The following is a 16,586-nucleotide window of genomic DNA, read 5'->3' as shown; positions in this document are numbered from 1 at the left end:
CCACTCATAACAAAAGCTGCATCCGTTTCCCAAACAGCTGGAAAAGCTGCAGCCCTTCGGTCAAAATAAACTTCGTCACGTTTTCAGCATTTGTACATCTCAAAGTGTGTGTGTGTGTGTGTGTGTGTGTGTGTGTGTGTGTGTGTTTGTGTGTAAAATGAGTTGAATGTGTGGTTTTTGGCTCCTGGTTGGCTGAGTTTGAGGAACATTGTAATTTGTTGAATAGAGACACAGAAGTACCCCCCATGGCCTTACAAGAAGAAGCAATAAAACCCAGAACACTTACAGTCAGAGTGAAAGGACAAAGCCCTGACCCAAAATGCCAAAACAGAGCCTCTGTTAGCTTGTCAGCAGAAAATCTACCACGTTCAGCTAGTCATCTAATATCTGGAGTGCAGCTATGGTGAGTTTTAGCATGGGCTTTGGTTAGGCTTGTCTTCAGTGGATCTGTTTGACCTTTAATTAGCAGAATCGTTTGTGGGTGACTGCACAAAATGAAAGGGAGGCCAGAGTCAATGCAATGAGTAAGGGAGATAGAGTGAACATTTGTGTGTTGTGTAGTTAAATGGACACCACACATAGTAATGAGAATGAGACATAGACTTAAAATAGATGACACTGAAAAGTGATATAGACCTATCGGTGTTTGAATTCTTATCAAATGGTCATGTAAACTAAAGTATTGTGTCATAGGGAAAACCCTTTGGTTTAAGCAGATCCGGGATCACAGCATATAATTGATTCAAGACCAGCACATTAAGGAATCACTATTTGTCATATTGGGTTTGCTCAGTTGAAAAATTAGACACAAGCAAATTAAGTTTTTGTGAATCAACTTTTATGGGTTTTACACTCACACACGGAAACAATCTAAAAGAACAGAAATGCTGTTTGCTCATACAGGAAGGTTATTATTTTCATATGTACAGGATTTTTTTTATCTGGAGGACACATGTGACAAACTCCAGAAGAGTGAGCAGGCAAATGTGTGTTGTGGTGAGTGACAATGAGTCCAATGCAATTAGCTTAAGGGCAGTAAAAATCAAATTAAGATCTCAAACTAAATATGTCTCCATGGATATCAAATTAAGCATAAAGATAGGAAAAAAAAGAAGATGAATTCGCATACAAAAATAAAGCTTGAAAAATAGATCTTTCTTTATCATATGTAGCTCATGAAGCACCGTTTTAATTTCTCTTGGGTCACTATGGATCTGTGTACAGATTTTCTTCTGTTTATAATGAAACATATTCAATGGATTGGGGGAGCATTCTGTTTCATTTTTTTTTTCCCCTAGATAGTTATACTCATATTACTTGGAACCAAAAACCTTTTCATAGCTCTTGGAGCAGATGAGTACTATGTGAGGGGGCGGCGACAAGTTGCTTGGTCACCCCACGGCACAAATGCTGTAATTCTCTCTTTTTCTCTCTCTCTTTTTTTTTTTGGCTCTTCACTCCTCAGTACCTAGTTACAGGAATTTTCCACTTTTGAAATGTGTGCGATAACATTCACTTGACTCCATGGGAGGTGAACTGTGTTATACTGTGACTAAAAATGCATGTGTGAGCTTTAATGTGTTTGTCATGCACAGAAGTTTGGTCTCACTCAGTCAGAGGAGAAGGGGGGGGGGGTTGTTTACAGCAGGAAACGAGGGTAGTTAATTGTCGTTCATAATCAAAAAGGCTCGTGCGTGGCTCTCAGAAATTCTCACACACGGAATGCTGATCGGAAATCCCATCCTTTCTCCCTCCCTCTGAAACAGTCATCATTCACAGGAAATGGCATTGCTAAGAGCGTAGACATGTATATGCATAGCTGAACACCTGCCAATCGCTATATCAGCAAAAAAATCTCAGATCAGCTTTCCAGATAAACACCATCCCACTTAACGTTATTGTATCTGTCTAAGGCATATATCTCTCATAACAACTTTCTTTTCCTCTTTGTTCCTCACAGCATGTGGTGCGTTTTTTTTTTTTTTTTTGTCTGGCCATTTGCACTAAATGGAAAATAGAATTCCTTGCGGATATGTCTGTCCAGCCAATGGCTTTGTCCTGTTTCTCTGGATTTGTAAGGACAGATGGGATTTGTTTAGAACTGGAGCTTCATACGTCGCCCCTTCATCTTCTGCTATCATCAGTACAGTGCAGTCTTGTCTCATATGGTCTCTCCCTGCAGGCGGCGAACAGGCGAGCTGGCAGTTAGAAAGGACGACTGCTCAGTGTCCTGGCTTTGAGTCTTTTCTGTTTCTGCACTCCATGTGACCACTCTGGTCCTCATCTGTTTCTCTTTAGTCCAAAAAAGTCCAGGTTTCCATGCTGATAGGACATTTGAGCAAGATGCAAAGGATGGTCTGGGCATCCATTTGAGTCACCACCGATTGAGCTTTATCACACACTGACTCTGATTTTTTTTTTTTTTTGCTTTCGCAATTTGTGTGCATTTTTACGGTAAGTGCCATTAGAAGAGGAGGATTTTTTTTTTTTTTTTTTTGTGGGTGTGTGTCTGTCCGGAAACTCCTTTTGCGCCAAGAGCATGGTGCAATCTCCCTCAGACACGTCAGGTTTTAACCAGTCTTAGCTATGCATCCCCTGGAGATGAGTACATTAAACATGGTGACGGAAATTATAAACAAGACTGTAAGCAAAGTGTGAGTAAACAGTCACTCAGCTTTTATTTAATCCTGTGTAACAGAGCCAAGGTAAGAGTGTATTTTGGGAATATACAGATTTACTATCCATTAAATGGATGACTGTGCACCAACCAGGTTGGAACCTTCCGATTCACCGTACAGAAATTCTGTGAAAAGACGCAAATTATGACTCTCTTAAGGGTCTGTGGCTTTGCCTCTTCACACTTTCGCTACACTAGCACTTTAGATAGGTTGATGAGGCATTCCTGAACAGACCCAGTGGTCATGGCGTCGCCATAGCTCCATCTTAATGGCTGTCATCTTAATGAGAAACCATGGTTTCTTATGTGTCATGCCTTCCCAAAGATGACAGCACATGTTTCCCATGGGGGTGGGGGAGGCCATCCATCATGGTGTGGCAATTCTGTTCATTTTTCCTGGCCAGGATTGTTCACCAAGACTGCCTGTTGAATGCACAGGGTAACAAATGGAATCGTTATAAAAGGGTTTGACTATGGTCTGTGATGGATTTTCTCAGTGTCCTGAAGGCACTTCACAGATCTCTCCACAGGCCTGCTTGAATTCGTCGGACCCATGTCATGCATTTGATTAGCTGAAGCATGTGTGTTAGAGCAGGGAAAGGCCTTTTCTCTTCTGGCTTGTTGCATCCCCGGTCCGCAAACGATTGCCACTGAGCGAAGTGTGGAATTTGTAAAGATTATAACAAAACCAAATGGCCTTATCCTGAGCATCAGACTGTATCGTGCAAAACATGTTAATGACTGGTATTTTCCCCATGTTACTTTTTTTTTTTTTTTAATTGTTTTTTATTTATTTACACCACTTCTCTATGTCACTCTGTGTGATTCTACATCTGTCTAACTCTCCGTCTTCTTGTTCTTTGGTATTAATCAAATTTCTTGGCCTCAGTAACTTGGATTCAGTAACAGCCATAATTAAACCCATTTGAACCTTGATCTAAGCGGAACTCTTCATTGTCACAACACTTTTTACTGTGAGTGGAAAATCGGATAGCCTCAGATTAACCCTAGAGAGGTGTTGCACACCATTTAAAAATATAAATAAATCAATAATTATGATGCATCCAGATTTAGACTTCATGATTAGAAATGCTGTTTGACCTTATGGTTCTATGCCTTTAAGAGTACATTAATCTGTACAGGCATTTGACATATGTTGTGGGGTACATTTTACTCATTTCACTAATAGAAATGTCAAGTTGGCTTGTGTTGTATCTCATCTTGAGGGTTTTCACTGTGCCTGTTAAACTGCATTTCGATGCATTGCTTTAGTTATTCCAGGAAACAATGGTTGCGGTGTGTGAAATATAAGGTCACAAATAAACCCTGATTTACATTATATTAATTCATTAGTTTTCTATCAAGTGTTACCTACTGATTTTGTGGTTAAGTGGTTCTGTAATGTACTTTCTACAGTTGTTTGCAAAGCCCTGCACTGTTCCAATACCTTCTCAAGTCCTGTTGTTTAAAGCCCCAGCACTGAGCTCAATTTGTCCACACAAGTAAACACAAAACAGACTTGAGTAAACACACACAAAAGTTGATTTGAACAGTGAACATTTATATCATAATTTACATTTTGACAAGTTGCACTTAAATAACTATGTAAACCAGTATGTAAACATAGAGACAGATTCTTTCTTCTAGAGTTTAAAGCTGAAAACAAGGGAAACTTTGGTCATACTTCAGTACATAGAGAGAGAGAGAGAGAGAGAAAACGAGATGCTATTGCTTCATGGCTCTCAGAGAGTTGCCATGGAGAACAATGCTGCCTTAAAGACATTACCAAACATACAAATAAAGCCTTGTCAAATGGTGTAAAACTAAAGGAACAAAACAGTAGGAGAAAACAGTGCATATGAAGGCCGAGGTGCTTTGGTCTGTGCCGTCCATGAACGTGAAGGGGCAAAGTTTTTTTTTTTTGTTTGTTTTTTTTTTTTAATTACAACAAAGAAAAGGAACCAACAGACCAGACAATAGCTAAAGAGCTAACACTTCATTATATACACGTTATCCTTTTTGTCCTTTTATTTTAAAACTCTTAAGTCTTCCGGTTCCTGGAAAAACAAAAATAGCGAATGAACTTTGGTAACCAGCTTCCTTTCCCAACCAAAAAAAAACCTCTCTGTTATTTTTCCCCCCTTTTCGCATTGAAGTTCTGTTCCAAAGATCACTCTAACTGATTGGAGAAGTTCTCTCAGCTTCACAGCTGATGTGCTACATGTCAAATGACTCCTGCTCTTTGGGCTGCATGGAGAGCTGCACTCCAGGACATTTGGTTTCTTCTTCAAGTAGCAAAGCAATAAATATCACATATGCCTCTGACTTCCTTCTGGACACACACACACACACACACACACAAACACACTCACACTTTGAGGTAACTGTTGTTTAAAATATAAGAAATGCCCTTTTTTCAGTTCCATTAAGCAGACCTCTATATAAATAAGGACTTTTGGAAAATATTTTCCCCTTTGATACAGGGTGAGGGCTTTACATTTTCTATTTCCTCCTTTGGCTATCATAAAAAAGCCTTAAACTGTGATGCTATTATTTTTATATTCCCACCAGTTAAGAAATAAAAACCCTGAAAAATTAATGTTTATCGCCTCTGTCACATAGCTCATTATCACAATCACATGCCAAAACAAACAGGACTAGGACAGGCAGCCAGAAACTATCCACAAAAGAATGGCAACATAGAGGACTAAGAAACAAACAAACAAAAAAAAAAAGCAAAAACAAAATAGTCAAATTACAATGAATTACCCAGTCATTGTAAACAATATTTCCAAGTATTGCTTCAGAAAGATGAAAACTTGCATAATAAATTAAGGATGACATATAATAAACTAAACTAAATTACAACAAATAACAATAATATTAAGAATAACAATACAAACATGAATGACAACATTTATAATGACAATATGAAATTATGGGTAGATGATTGTCTTTACCATAAGTGTAGGACACACTGGACTGCAAGCAGTCTGGAATAGTGTCTTTTATGCCCTGAGTACAGAAGTCCCTGAAAATGAGGCCAGAGTCTTGTTGCTATGGTAGCAAGGAGGAGTATGTACACCTGTGGCTGCCCAAAGTCTGGTACAGCAAGAAGGTCACAGGCTAGGGGTCTGCATTGTCCCTCAGTGGGTCTATATGTGCTAGGAACTGGGGCTAGCGCTCCATGACCTCCACTGTCTCCTGCTTGACCTTGATTGGGAGGAGAGGTAGAGGACTGCTGCGCCGTAGCTTGATGACTGATGCCTCACTGCTGGATTCATAGAGGCCGTAGCCTGAGGAGGGGTGTGGTGGGGGGAGAAGCTTCTCTCCACTGCCTTTGTGGAAAGAGGCCTTGATGTCCATCTCTTGCCACAGCATCCCAAAGATCTGCTTCTCTACAACGCTTTCTACATCTATGCCCTCCATCTCCTCCAGCCTATCAGCATTGTCGCTGATGTCATAACGCTCGATCTCCTCATTAACACGGTTAAGCTCATCCAAGGTGCAGCCCGGCGAGGGTGTGGCTGCCAGACAGTAGCCCTTGAGATGAAGGCGTAGACTGCAGAGGTGGATGTAGCTACGGTGACAGTGAGGACACTTGTGTGGGCGGTCACGGGTATGTAGCCTCTTGTGAAGTTTCAAGTGAACAAACTGCGTGAACTTGGCGGGGCAGATCTTGCACTGGTAGGGCTTCTCACCCGAATGCAGCCGCAGGTGAGTCTTCAGGTTACTGGTGCTGCTGAAGCGCTTGTGACACACCTGTGGAAACAGAGGAGCTTTAGAAGTGGAATAGGCCTCTCTATTTTTCTCTCTGATCTACACACAAAGTTCTGCTGATAGACAGAACACTGACAGATAAGACAAGTGACTTACCTGGCATTCATGAGGCTTCTCTCCTGTGTGAACCAGGTAATGCTTCTGCAGGTGGGCCAGCTGTGTAAAGCCCTTATTACAGGTCTGACACTTAAAGGGTCGCTCACCACTGTGGACACGCAGGTGCACCTAAAGACAAAGCAGAGAAAGAGCTTGGTCAGAAACGGAGATCTTCTCACAGCTTTTTGTGTATGTCAAGATATAGTATGGAAAAGTGAAATAAGGTAAGTCTGGACTCACCTTGAGATTCGAGAGCTGGCCAAAGGTCTTGCTGCAGATGTTGCACTCGTATTTGATTTTGCCGTTCTGTTTCTTTAGCGGGTAGGGCAGCGTCTTGTAACCAGTAGAGCCACGTTTTATCTTGCTGAGGTTGATGGCCTCCTCATCTGGACGTGTGGCACTAAGCAGGGCTGAGGTAGGCTTGGTGGGCAAGCGGTCTGCGGAGGCAGCTGAACCAGCCGTGGGGGAGCCACTGACCGGTGCTTGGGGATGACCGTGAGGTGGCTTGTCCTTTAACGAGGTTGCTGCCGAGAAGGCACTCCCTGGCGGGGGGAGCAGAAAGTCTCTGTGAGCTGGAGAGTCTGGCTGCAGCATAATATGCCGTGCGCTCTCTGGTGGCAGCATGGTAGGATGGAGTGGTAGATGAGATGGTAGCAGGCTGCTGTACAAGGGGTACATGCGAGGAAACATACTCCCCATGGCAGTTGCTCTGCTTAGGCTGTTACAACCCACAGGGTAGTGGGATGGTGGGAAGCGGGAAAAGTGAGGACTGGGATAGAAGGAGGCAGAAGACAGATGGCCTTGTGGAGAATAGCTGGGATAGTGTCGCAAGCCACGGCTGTACAACGCCGGTAAGAAAGGGTACAGGGCATCGCGTGGTTCCTGCGAGGCAGGGACAGGGCTGCCCTGGGGGCTGCTCTCAGGGCTACTGCGGGCAGAAGGGCTTGGTGTTGCCGAGGACTGCACAGGTGAATGGGCTGGGTAAGTGAAGGCGGGGTTGCTGAGTTGGGGGTGGAGCTGGTGCGGGTAGATGGCGCGTGGATAGAGAGGCCTTTCAGGGCTGTCTTGGCAGTGAGGCCGGGTGGGCAGAGGTCTGCTGGGCTCTCGCCGCGTGTCCTTCAGGATCTCTGACACACTATGCTCTCTTTTCACTGAGCTCCCCTCCTCTGTCACCTGCTGCTTTGCCTCCATTAGACTCTGCTCTGTGGAAGCACACAACAGACACATTATGCATGACTACATGTTTAATAAATAGGCTTTTGTGTATAAAGTCTCTTTGTTTCTCTTCATAACACAAAGATCCCGGATGACCTTAAAATGCTCCTATACTGTAACATTAATCCATTCAGTTGTCCAGAAAATTGAGGGTGAGAAGTTCTGAAAGCAACTCTAATATTGCTCAGCACACAGATGTCTTTAAGCTGTGAATCTCTTGAACAAAGCCACTCAGTGGTCCAATTAGACTGACAGTTTGACAAATTGTCATAGGCAAGGGCCTTAAGACAGGAAGTGAGGCATGACAGCAGCCCCTGGGCAGTGTAGTGGAGCAGATCCTGCTGAGAAGGCAGATATCATCTAATGAGGCTAAGGAGCTGATTGAAAGTTGCTTTCTAATAGACATCCACAAAGCCTGGTCCCCTTCTTATCACCCTCCTCCACTTCCTATGCGTGCATCCACACACTCTTATGCACAAATATAGACCTCTGACACAAACAGAGACCTCTAAAAGAGGGTGGATTCTGTGACACTTCCAATACAAAGGCCTTTGTGTAGGCATTTGCACACTTACTCAAGAGAGTGTAATCAATAAGAGAGCTAGTCAAGGGTTGTCGGCGGTTAACGCTCAACTGAGGAACACTCCTAAGCCCTTTTATACTCTTAACACGAGCAGAGTTGTGTGTAAGTGATAAAGGAAAAGATGAGGTCATCATCACACCCTCATGAACAAGCAAAGTTACACATGATTTTATAACTGTTCCTGAAAAAAAGAAAAAAAAGTAGTTTCCTCAGCTGTCTTAATCACTTTCAATCTGACATAAGCAGATGAATGGCCAAGAGAATAAATGACCAAACAACCATGCATGAAAATCTGTTTACGTTTGTGGAGTTCCCCGGGCAAAAAAAAAAAAAAAGTACTTTCGCACACATTTTAATGGTTATTCTACTCACACAGAGTGAGGAAATGTAAAAAAAAAAAAAAAAAAGAACATAAATAATCCAAAGCATTTCCTGCTCCTTTGTATGAACTTTTAAAAGTGTCAAGTAATACCAGTGTTCTCTGTTTTGCATGTATAGGATGGAAGATTCTGATTCTTCTAAAAAGAAAAAAACGCTACACCCTCCCCCTTCCCTCAAGTCCCCACTCGAACCCACACCCTTCAGGGACAGCAACAGTGTGTAAACACTGTGAGAGGTTATCTGTAGCCCCCTCTACCCCCCTCTCCTCCTCCTCCAGAGATAGCGCCAGTCCTGTTCCTCTCCAGAGAGCTGGCAGAAAACAAACAGCCGGCGATCACAGAGATATCAATCTGTCAGCACAGCCCCGCCGCCAGGAAGTTCAAGTAGTCAATGGAGGAGACTTTTTTTTTCATCTCTCTTTTAAAGTGCCAAATAAATTAGGAAGTCGTGCCAAAAAGCTGTCCACGCCTCCGACCTAACTTGCTTCACAGTCAGAAACTGAAGGTAGGGGAATGTTTTTTTGCTTTTTTTTTTTTTGTGCGTGTAGCTTGAACGACTGTCATTACAATAGAGTCTAAGTGAGGTACAATGCAAGCTGTTAAGAGGGTGCGTGGATGGTATTGTCCCACTAAGCCAGCAGACTGAAGGAGGCCAGCGAAACACAGACGCCCTGCTAAAGCTTTTCTAAATTAAACCTCAGACATCATGTGGGAGGCTGCTTCAGTCATCTCAGCCCATTCCATTAGACTGAGTCACACAGACAGTGGCTTCATGGCTGCTTCTAGTATGACTGGGCCAAAACCAAGAGACAGGCTGCTCTCACTCCCCCAGGTAGCAGGTATAGAAACTGGGGAGTTGACCACAGGTCAGTCGTCATAATTACAGACCTCACTGAAGCTAATAGTGGGGGAGGGGAAGGGGGGGGGGGGTCTTCACTGCCCCAGGTCACGCGCATGGCTTTGGGCACTGGAGTCAGCATGACTGGTCATTTCTCGCCACACCTTGAAGCAGAATGCCGTCTCCTTCCTCTACTTTCTTTCTTTCTCTCCCAATCTTTTTCTGGAACAAAGGCTAAGCTCTATGACTTTTATTACTGGTTGAGCAACAACAGATTGAGCGTGTTGGGCCAGCTTTCATGTTGAAAGAGTGTCTAAGTGCAGATGACTGGCATTACAACCCCCCCTACACCCCCCCCCCCCCCCACCATGTGTAATTAACTTCAGTCATTACGAGGAGTCTGAGCAAAAACATTTCAGAGGAGGAGAGAGAAAGAGAAAGAACACAAGGAAACTTGTGAGTGACGGTTGGAATTCAGATCTCGGAAGAGATGAAAGGGAAAAGACTGTGTTCAGTTCAAAAGATAATAACAGGCTCAGACGTTACAGAGAGGAAGACATGTCACTCCTTAACTTAATCTTAGGTAAAAGGAGACTAAAAAAAACACTCGCCGTCCAAGACAAATATGACTGCACACACCCACAACTTTGTAGACGTAGGGGTAAGAAAACACAATGAACTTACTGAGTTTTTGCATCATTATTTCTCCTGAAGGTGGATAGTGGAGGCGACGGGCAAACTCAGGGCAATACCACACCAGCAACTCCTGGTCCGCTGGGATGGCCTTCACTGTGTAGAAGTAGATACTCATGCCATTCTGACAAGCAGCCAAGTTCTGCTCTTGCTGTGAATGTGCTGGGTTTACATAGCGCATCCAGTTACTCTTTTCCTCGTTCAGCCCATCCACAAAGTGATGGAACTCTCCTTCTGAGTAAATCTGTAGATGAGTAGATAAGAAGAGATGGAGAGAGAGACAGAAAATGAGATAAAGATTAACTCAAAGACCATAATTTAAGAAATTTCCAAAAATTAAGGCCAAGAACCAAAGAGTCATTCCCCCCCCCCCCCCCCCCCCCCCCATCCCCAAAAGTTGAGTGTACTGATGGTATCGATGGATCTCTCTCACCATGTCACTCTCTGTATCTCATTGCGGTTCTTAAAGCTTGCATTCAAAGACCGAGACAGACAGACAAGTGGGAGACTCCACCACTACACCGATCTTTATATAAAGTCCCGGTGCTGAGTCAGCAAGAACGCCCTCATCAGTAGTCACACTCTCATAGTGAATCTGCACATGCTTTTTTTTTTTTTTTCTCCGACTCCCCCTCTAAAATGCTCCCTCTCAATCTACCTCTGTATCTTTCTCTCCCCCGGCTCTACGATGGGGAGATGAGTGGAACAGGTTGTTTTGGGGTGTTCTCAGCTTTGAGGGGGAGTGTCACTCGCTGTAAGACGCTTGTTTACACTAAGCTGGCCATTTCCAGGAACACTTTTGTGACATCACCAGTCTTCAGTAGCAAGCGCGAGAGGGAGGCTTCCCTCACTGACATCAGCTCTCTCCTTCCGCTACTCATTTTACTGTACCTCTCACCACTTCAACCAGTTTCAGAAGAAATCGACCAAGAGGGGTGCTCAGCTGCTCGTCATGTTGGAAACATAAACCAATGAACACGCTCCTCCTTAATGGGTAAATTACAGAGCTGTTCCATTAGGGGATCTCTCACTCTATAGTAGCTTGACCGAAGAAAAAATAAATTTTTTTAAACATCCTCTGTTGGTCTAAACCAGTCTGACTGTGCACTTTCGCTGTGGTGACAGCTGCACACAACAGCTGGAAGTGTGTGTGCGTGTGTGTGTGATATAGATTAAACTGCACCACTGATTGATCGAATGATTAAAAACCTATAACAGAAGTCATTTTCTCTCGCTAACACTGATTAGCAATTAATACAAACATGACTGCTAATAAGTAATGAAGGATGAAAGGTTCTGCTTTGCAAATGGTTCTACTTTACAAATGGTTCTACTTTACAAATGGTTCTACTTTACAAATGGTTCTTCAGGATGGTTAAGCCCTGTGCGACAGCAGTAGTGTAAGGATGCAGACTCATTAAGCTCCTTGCATACAGTAAAAAGAAACACGCAGCTTCCACCCTCTCACAGTGATTCTACACCAACGCCAACCATTCAGTTCCCAAAACAGCAGAAGTTTACTCAGCAATTTTAAAGCATGCTCAGTCAGAGCACAGCGCAAGCCACTTCTCAAGAAGCTAGCCCCCATGATGTCACACAGGAAGTAAGTCAGTGGAACAGGAAGCAGCTCATCATGTTTTTTTTTTTCTCTCTCTCTCTCTCTTTCTGCCCCCCTTTACTGAAAGTGAAGCTTCTGAGGCAAAACATCCTCACTCACCCGCCAGAAGTACTTTCTGTTAGCGTCTTTGGGGACATCTTCTGCAGTGTAGGTTTCGCCCACCAGGGGGCCAAAGCGAGTGCCTTTCGGGATATATTCTCTGCTTACCACTCCAATCACCTGGGAGAAGGGGACAAACAGGAGAAAGAGAGGTCATGAATCAGGAATGAGAGCAGTGTTGGTGAAATGGTAAGGAGGGAGGAGGAGTGTAAAGGAAAGGGTCTCCTTTCAAGTTTGGTCTTCTATCCTCTCTTTATGATTTATTTAACACTTCCTGCCTTGAAAAGGTCACCAACTCCACTCTAAACACCAAGAAGCTGTAGTATCATCAAATTAATATTGCATAAGTAAAATGATGTATGTCAGTACAAATGTGTTGTATAGCAGGTAAGCACACTTTAAACAGAGAGAGTTAAAGCCATTTTGTAATGCTCTGTATCTTTGCAAGACACTGAAAGTGAGGGGCTTCTCTGTATCTGCTTCTTAGATGCAAGCAGAGAGAGAGAGACAGAGACAGAGGGACGGAGAGAGAGAGAGAGAGAGAGAGAGAGAGCATTTTGCCTTGTCTCAGTAACCACACCAGCACTCCCCCGACACTCTCACAACCAACATGTGCTCACTCACCACAAAGGCACCCTTTACCACATCAAAAATAACAGCCCTCAAAGGAGATATCCACACCTACTATCACTGCGCTGGTTTGTCTCTTTGAATTTTTCAACATCAAAAAACTGAATCCAGTGACAAGAGCCCACGAGGAAACGACACAATGTGTGTTAGGGGCACATTACAGTGCCCAGATTTCAGTCTAATCTCCTCTGCCTCTGATGAATGGAAACAAACAGCTCCTCTGTTTCACTCATACGCTTTACAAACACACACTTTTAAATAAGAAGGAAATCCCCCTCATTTCCACCTTTCAGTTCAATCTATACTCATCAACACTTCATCTTTAGGGTTTAGAGCTCTTTTTGAGAACTCATTAACAGAGATCTACAGCATTCTACGCGAATCTCATCAGTTCCCACTGTTGAGTGAGCTTAACTTCTCTTTCGTCCCTGTCTCTACCTAACCACCAGAGGGCTGGGTGATGTGAAACCATGTTCTGTCTTCGCTGATATTTTATCAGCTCGTAAAGCAGGCCCTATTAAAGAAGGCTCACTTCTTTCTGACTGAAGAAAACAGGACAAACAGGACAAACAGAGGCTACTGATGAGAAAATCTATGTCCAGTCCCTGTTGCACTGGCTGATCAGGTCACAAACGACAATGGCTCGGTCAAAGGTTTCTGTCTCCTTCTATTGGAGATGTGGAAAATCAGTAGGATGTTTACACAGCATCGCTGAGACAGAAGTTTCAGTCTGATCTTAACACTGAAAGTGTTTTCTGGGAGTCCAGGATCAGAGGCAGTTTTCTCTAAACATCCACATCATATCTTGGGCTATAGGACACGTTGTCAGGGATTCTGATGCACAGTTGTTCATGTTAGGTAAACAACAGTATGTAACAGTCCTGATCAGACACGTGCACACACACACAGAGACAGGGCTGCTGTTTTATCCAGATGAGTTTAAAAAGTTCCATTGACATTACAAATAAAGGAGATTAATTATGGCGATGTGACAAGTTATAACATCTTCATGAAGACTCTGTGTTAACATGCTTCAACTCTTTACAACTCACTCACTCACACACACACACACACACACACAGCAGAGAGCACATCAGCTATGTTTCTCTCAGAGAATTCAATTCTATTCTCTCACTTCCTTTTTCCTAAATTACTCCTTTTTATTTAAAGTTTTTTTAAAGACTAATTTAGCATAAAGGTTGAGTAGAGTAACTTTATAAGCGAGTGTCAAACAGTACATCACAGTTGTAACATGATGACACCAGCACCAAAGGTTTTACCAGGAGCCTGTAGGCCATTAGTTTTTCAGTCTGTGCACATGAGCATGCACTGAGTCACCGTGGCTTGTGTAAGTGAGTGTGTGCAAGTATATGTCTGCAAGGCTTGTTGTGAGACAGTGATGGAGAGGGGCCCCACCTCTTTGGAGTTTGAGGAGTGTTTGAAGGCCAGGTTTCGGGGTAAGGACGCTTCAGCGCGAGTCAATTTTGCATTTTCTAGAGGTCCTTCCCAAGTGTGGTCCTTTACAATATAGGTGCACTTCTCTGCAAACTCTGCCTCCGTCCATTTTGTCATGTCTGCATCCTCAACGTCCATCTTAATGTCATCAGCAGTGCGTGGCGTTCCCTCGGTGGTCAACATGGCTGAGCTATGCTGAGAAGCAGCCTGAGAGAGAGGCAGGAAGAGAGAGAGAGAGACAGACTGAGTCAGTGGCTTTCACTGTGTTGAGTTGAGTAATCAAATGGTGTCTTTCTCTGTGGGAAAATGAGAAAGCACGAAGCTCTTTCGTGTATTAACTGCTGAGTAACAAAAAAAAAAAAAAAACATAGCATAGATCTAACACCAAGCATAGATCTAACAAATTAAGCCTGAGGAAATAAAATGCACTTGACACAGACACATTTAAAACATAATCAGTTACACAAACAAAATTCTGTTAAACCACACCACGCAAAGTTTTAAATGCCCTGTTAGGAAAGACCACTAAGAAACACAAATCCACTAACAACTACACTCCTGACAGACACGGGGTCGTAAGGTCAGGGTCAGCAACAATCTTTTTCTCTCCCTCAGTCCAATGCTGTCCATCTAGACCTCCCTCGCTCTCTCTCACTACACCTCATACTTGCTCCTTCCCTGGTTTCTCTCGTTCTCACTGATTCTCCCCTGAGTGGAAAAAGTCACAAACAGAGGAAGGTGGAGGAAGGAAGTGCAGTCTGCATCTGAATGGAGCTAAAATTGGAATCAGAGTGGCAGAGCAGCGGAACCGGCAAACCATCCCGGGGAATAGCTGTGTGTTTGTGTGTTTGTGTGTTTATGTATGTGTGCCTGTGTGTGTGTGTGTGTGTGAGTGAGAGAGAGAGAGAGAGAGGGGGAGAAATAGGAGAAATAGAGGGAAGACAAGATAAGAACAAAAGGGGAGACTTCACAAATTTTCCGCTGGGGGCCACAGCGACACAAACAATCTTCAAAAACTTCCCACCCATGGCTAGCCCTCTCACGCACAGATCCATGCCCAATATTTCACAGAACCAAAGTAACCATACCTCCACCGTTATCTAACAATGCTACATTCATAAGCCAAAAGCAGAAGACCATACGTATTTACAAGTGTATGCGAATATCAGAAAGCAAAAACAACTTTTACCAGCATTATAGCAGTCAAAAAAAAAAAAAAAATTAAAATCGCGCAAAGTACTTTTTAAAAGCCGACAGCACACACAGTCATGTTTAAATGAAAAAAACATTAAATAATGCATGAAAAAGAAACAGTAAAATTTTGAATCATGCTTATGGGATAAAACAATTGGTAATAAAGACATAACATGCTGTTTGTTAGATTAAGATTGGGTGAGACAGCTGTGTAAGATCAAAACTAATAATGAAACTGAGAAACCGAACAGCAGCAACCGATTTATTCCAGCACAGTCGTGCCCAGTCACTGAATTACAGAAGAAATATATTGTGAAATATAGTAATATAAGAAATATGTATAATTATTTAGATCAGAACATATTTCAGCAAAAAATATTTTAGAGTGTAAGGATTCAAATCTGTGTAGTTATTGTAAAATTAAAAAAAAAAAGAAAAGAAAGAAAAAGAAAAAAAACATAAGAAAACTAAAGTGTGACCAAAATCAGGCAAAGCAAAACTTTTTCAGCCATTCCACATTTAAGTCTAATTCCACATCAGTCTGCACAAGACAATTCAAAAGAAAGAAAGTCTGCCAAAACGTCTAGGGTTAACGCTAAAATCAAACTTTTTAAAGAGAGTATAAACATACCACATAGAAGTGTCATATATATGTGACTTATACAATAAAGATAAATCACAAAAATTCCAAACCTTTGAAAAAGGCTGAAATCAATCAGTGTCCCATACCATACATGAAAAAAAAAACAACAACAGGAGAAATAGTCCTTTTCTATTTGATTAAAACATAGAGGGAAAACTTTTAAATGAAATCAAATTACTAAAAGCATTTTGATGATACTTTTTAGATTTAGAAGTAAATTTACAAACTTTATTCGATAACACACATAGGTCATAATACCTTCAGGAGAGAAAAGTCTTTTTAAAAGAAAAAAGAAAAAAAAAAATCTCATTCTTGAGTTTAATTCAAAATGAAAAGTCTCCTTGCCCACAGCAGCTTAAAGAAACAAATTCACTCACCGAGAAGCTATGGTCCCAGCCACACATAGAGCCGCCTGATCTGTCCCCTGAGTGAGTGTGACTGAGTGTGTGTGAGACAGGTGCAGTTCACCCTCTCCCTTCTCAATCCCACTGCTAGTCCAAACTGAGTGTGTGTGCGTGTGTTTGTGTGTGCTCTCTAGAGAATGTCTCGAGTTTGTCTGAGTGCCCAAGCATGTTGTTGAAGGCAGTTGAGTCCCGGGTCCCTCCCACTCTCTGACTCCACCCCCGTCTCTCTCTCTGTCATCTGTTACACACGCACACACACACACTCACTCACTCACTCACTC

At 42.7% G+C, this 16,586-nt stretch overlaps 1 protein-coding gene across 1 annotated transcript; it reads right to left on the bottom strand.

Moving 5' to 3' along the window:
- Positions 1–5,854: 5,854 nt before the first annotated feature.
- prdm1a (PR domain containing 1a, with ZNF domain) lies at positions 5,855–16,352 on the bottom strand. The gene is made up of 7 exons (XM_030783150.1): positions 16,279–16,352; positions 14,026–14,271; positions 11,980–12,099; positions 10,254–10,506; positions 6,794–7,755; positions 6,554–6,682; positions 5,855–6,439 (listed from the first exon to the last, which is right to left on the bottom strand). Exons 1-7 carry the CDS (start codon positions 16,303–16,305, stop codon positions 5,855–5,857), a joined length of 2,322 nt encoding a protein of 773 aa, XP_030639010.1. The 5' UTR covers positions 16,306–16,352.
- Positions 16,353–16,586: the final 234 nt, after the last annotated feature.

The sequence above is a fragment of the Chanos chanos genome, chromosome 8 (genome assembly GCF_902362185.1).
Source record: "Chanos chanos chromosome 8, fChaCha1.1, whole genome shotgun sequence".
In the NCBI taxonomy this organism is placed as follows: domain Eukaryota; kingdom Metazoa; phylum Chordata; class Actinopteri; order Gonorynchiformes; family Chanidae; genus Chanos; species Chanos chanos.
The sequence above is the reverse complement of the archived record's forward strand: the minus strand, read 5'-3'. Positions and strand labels throughout refer to the sequence as shown.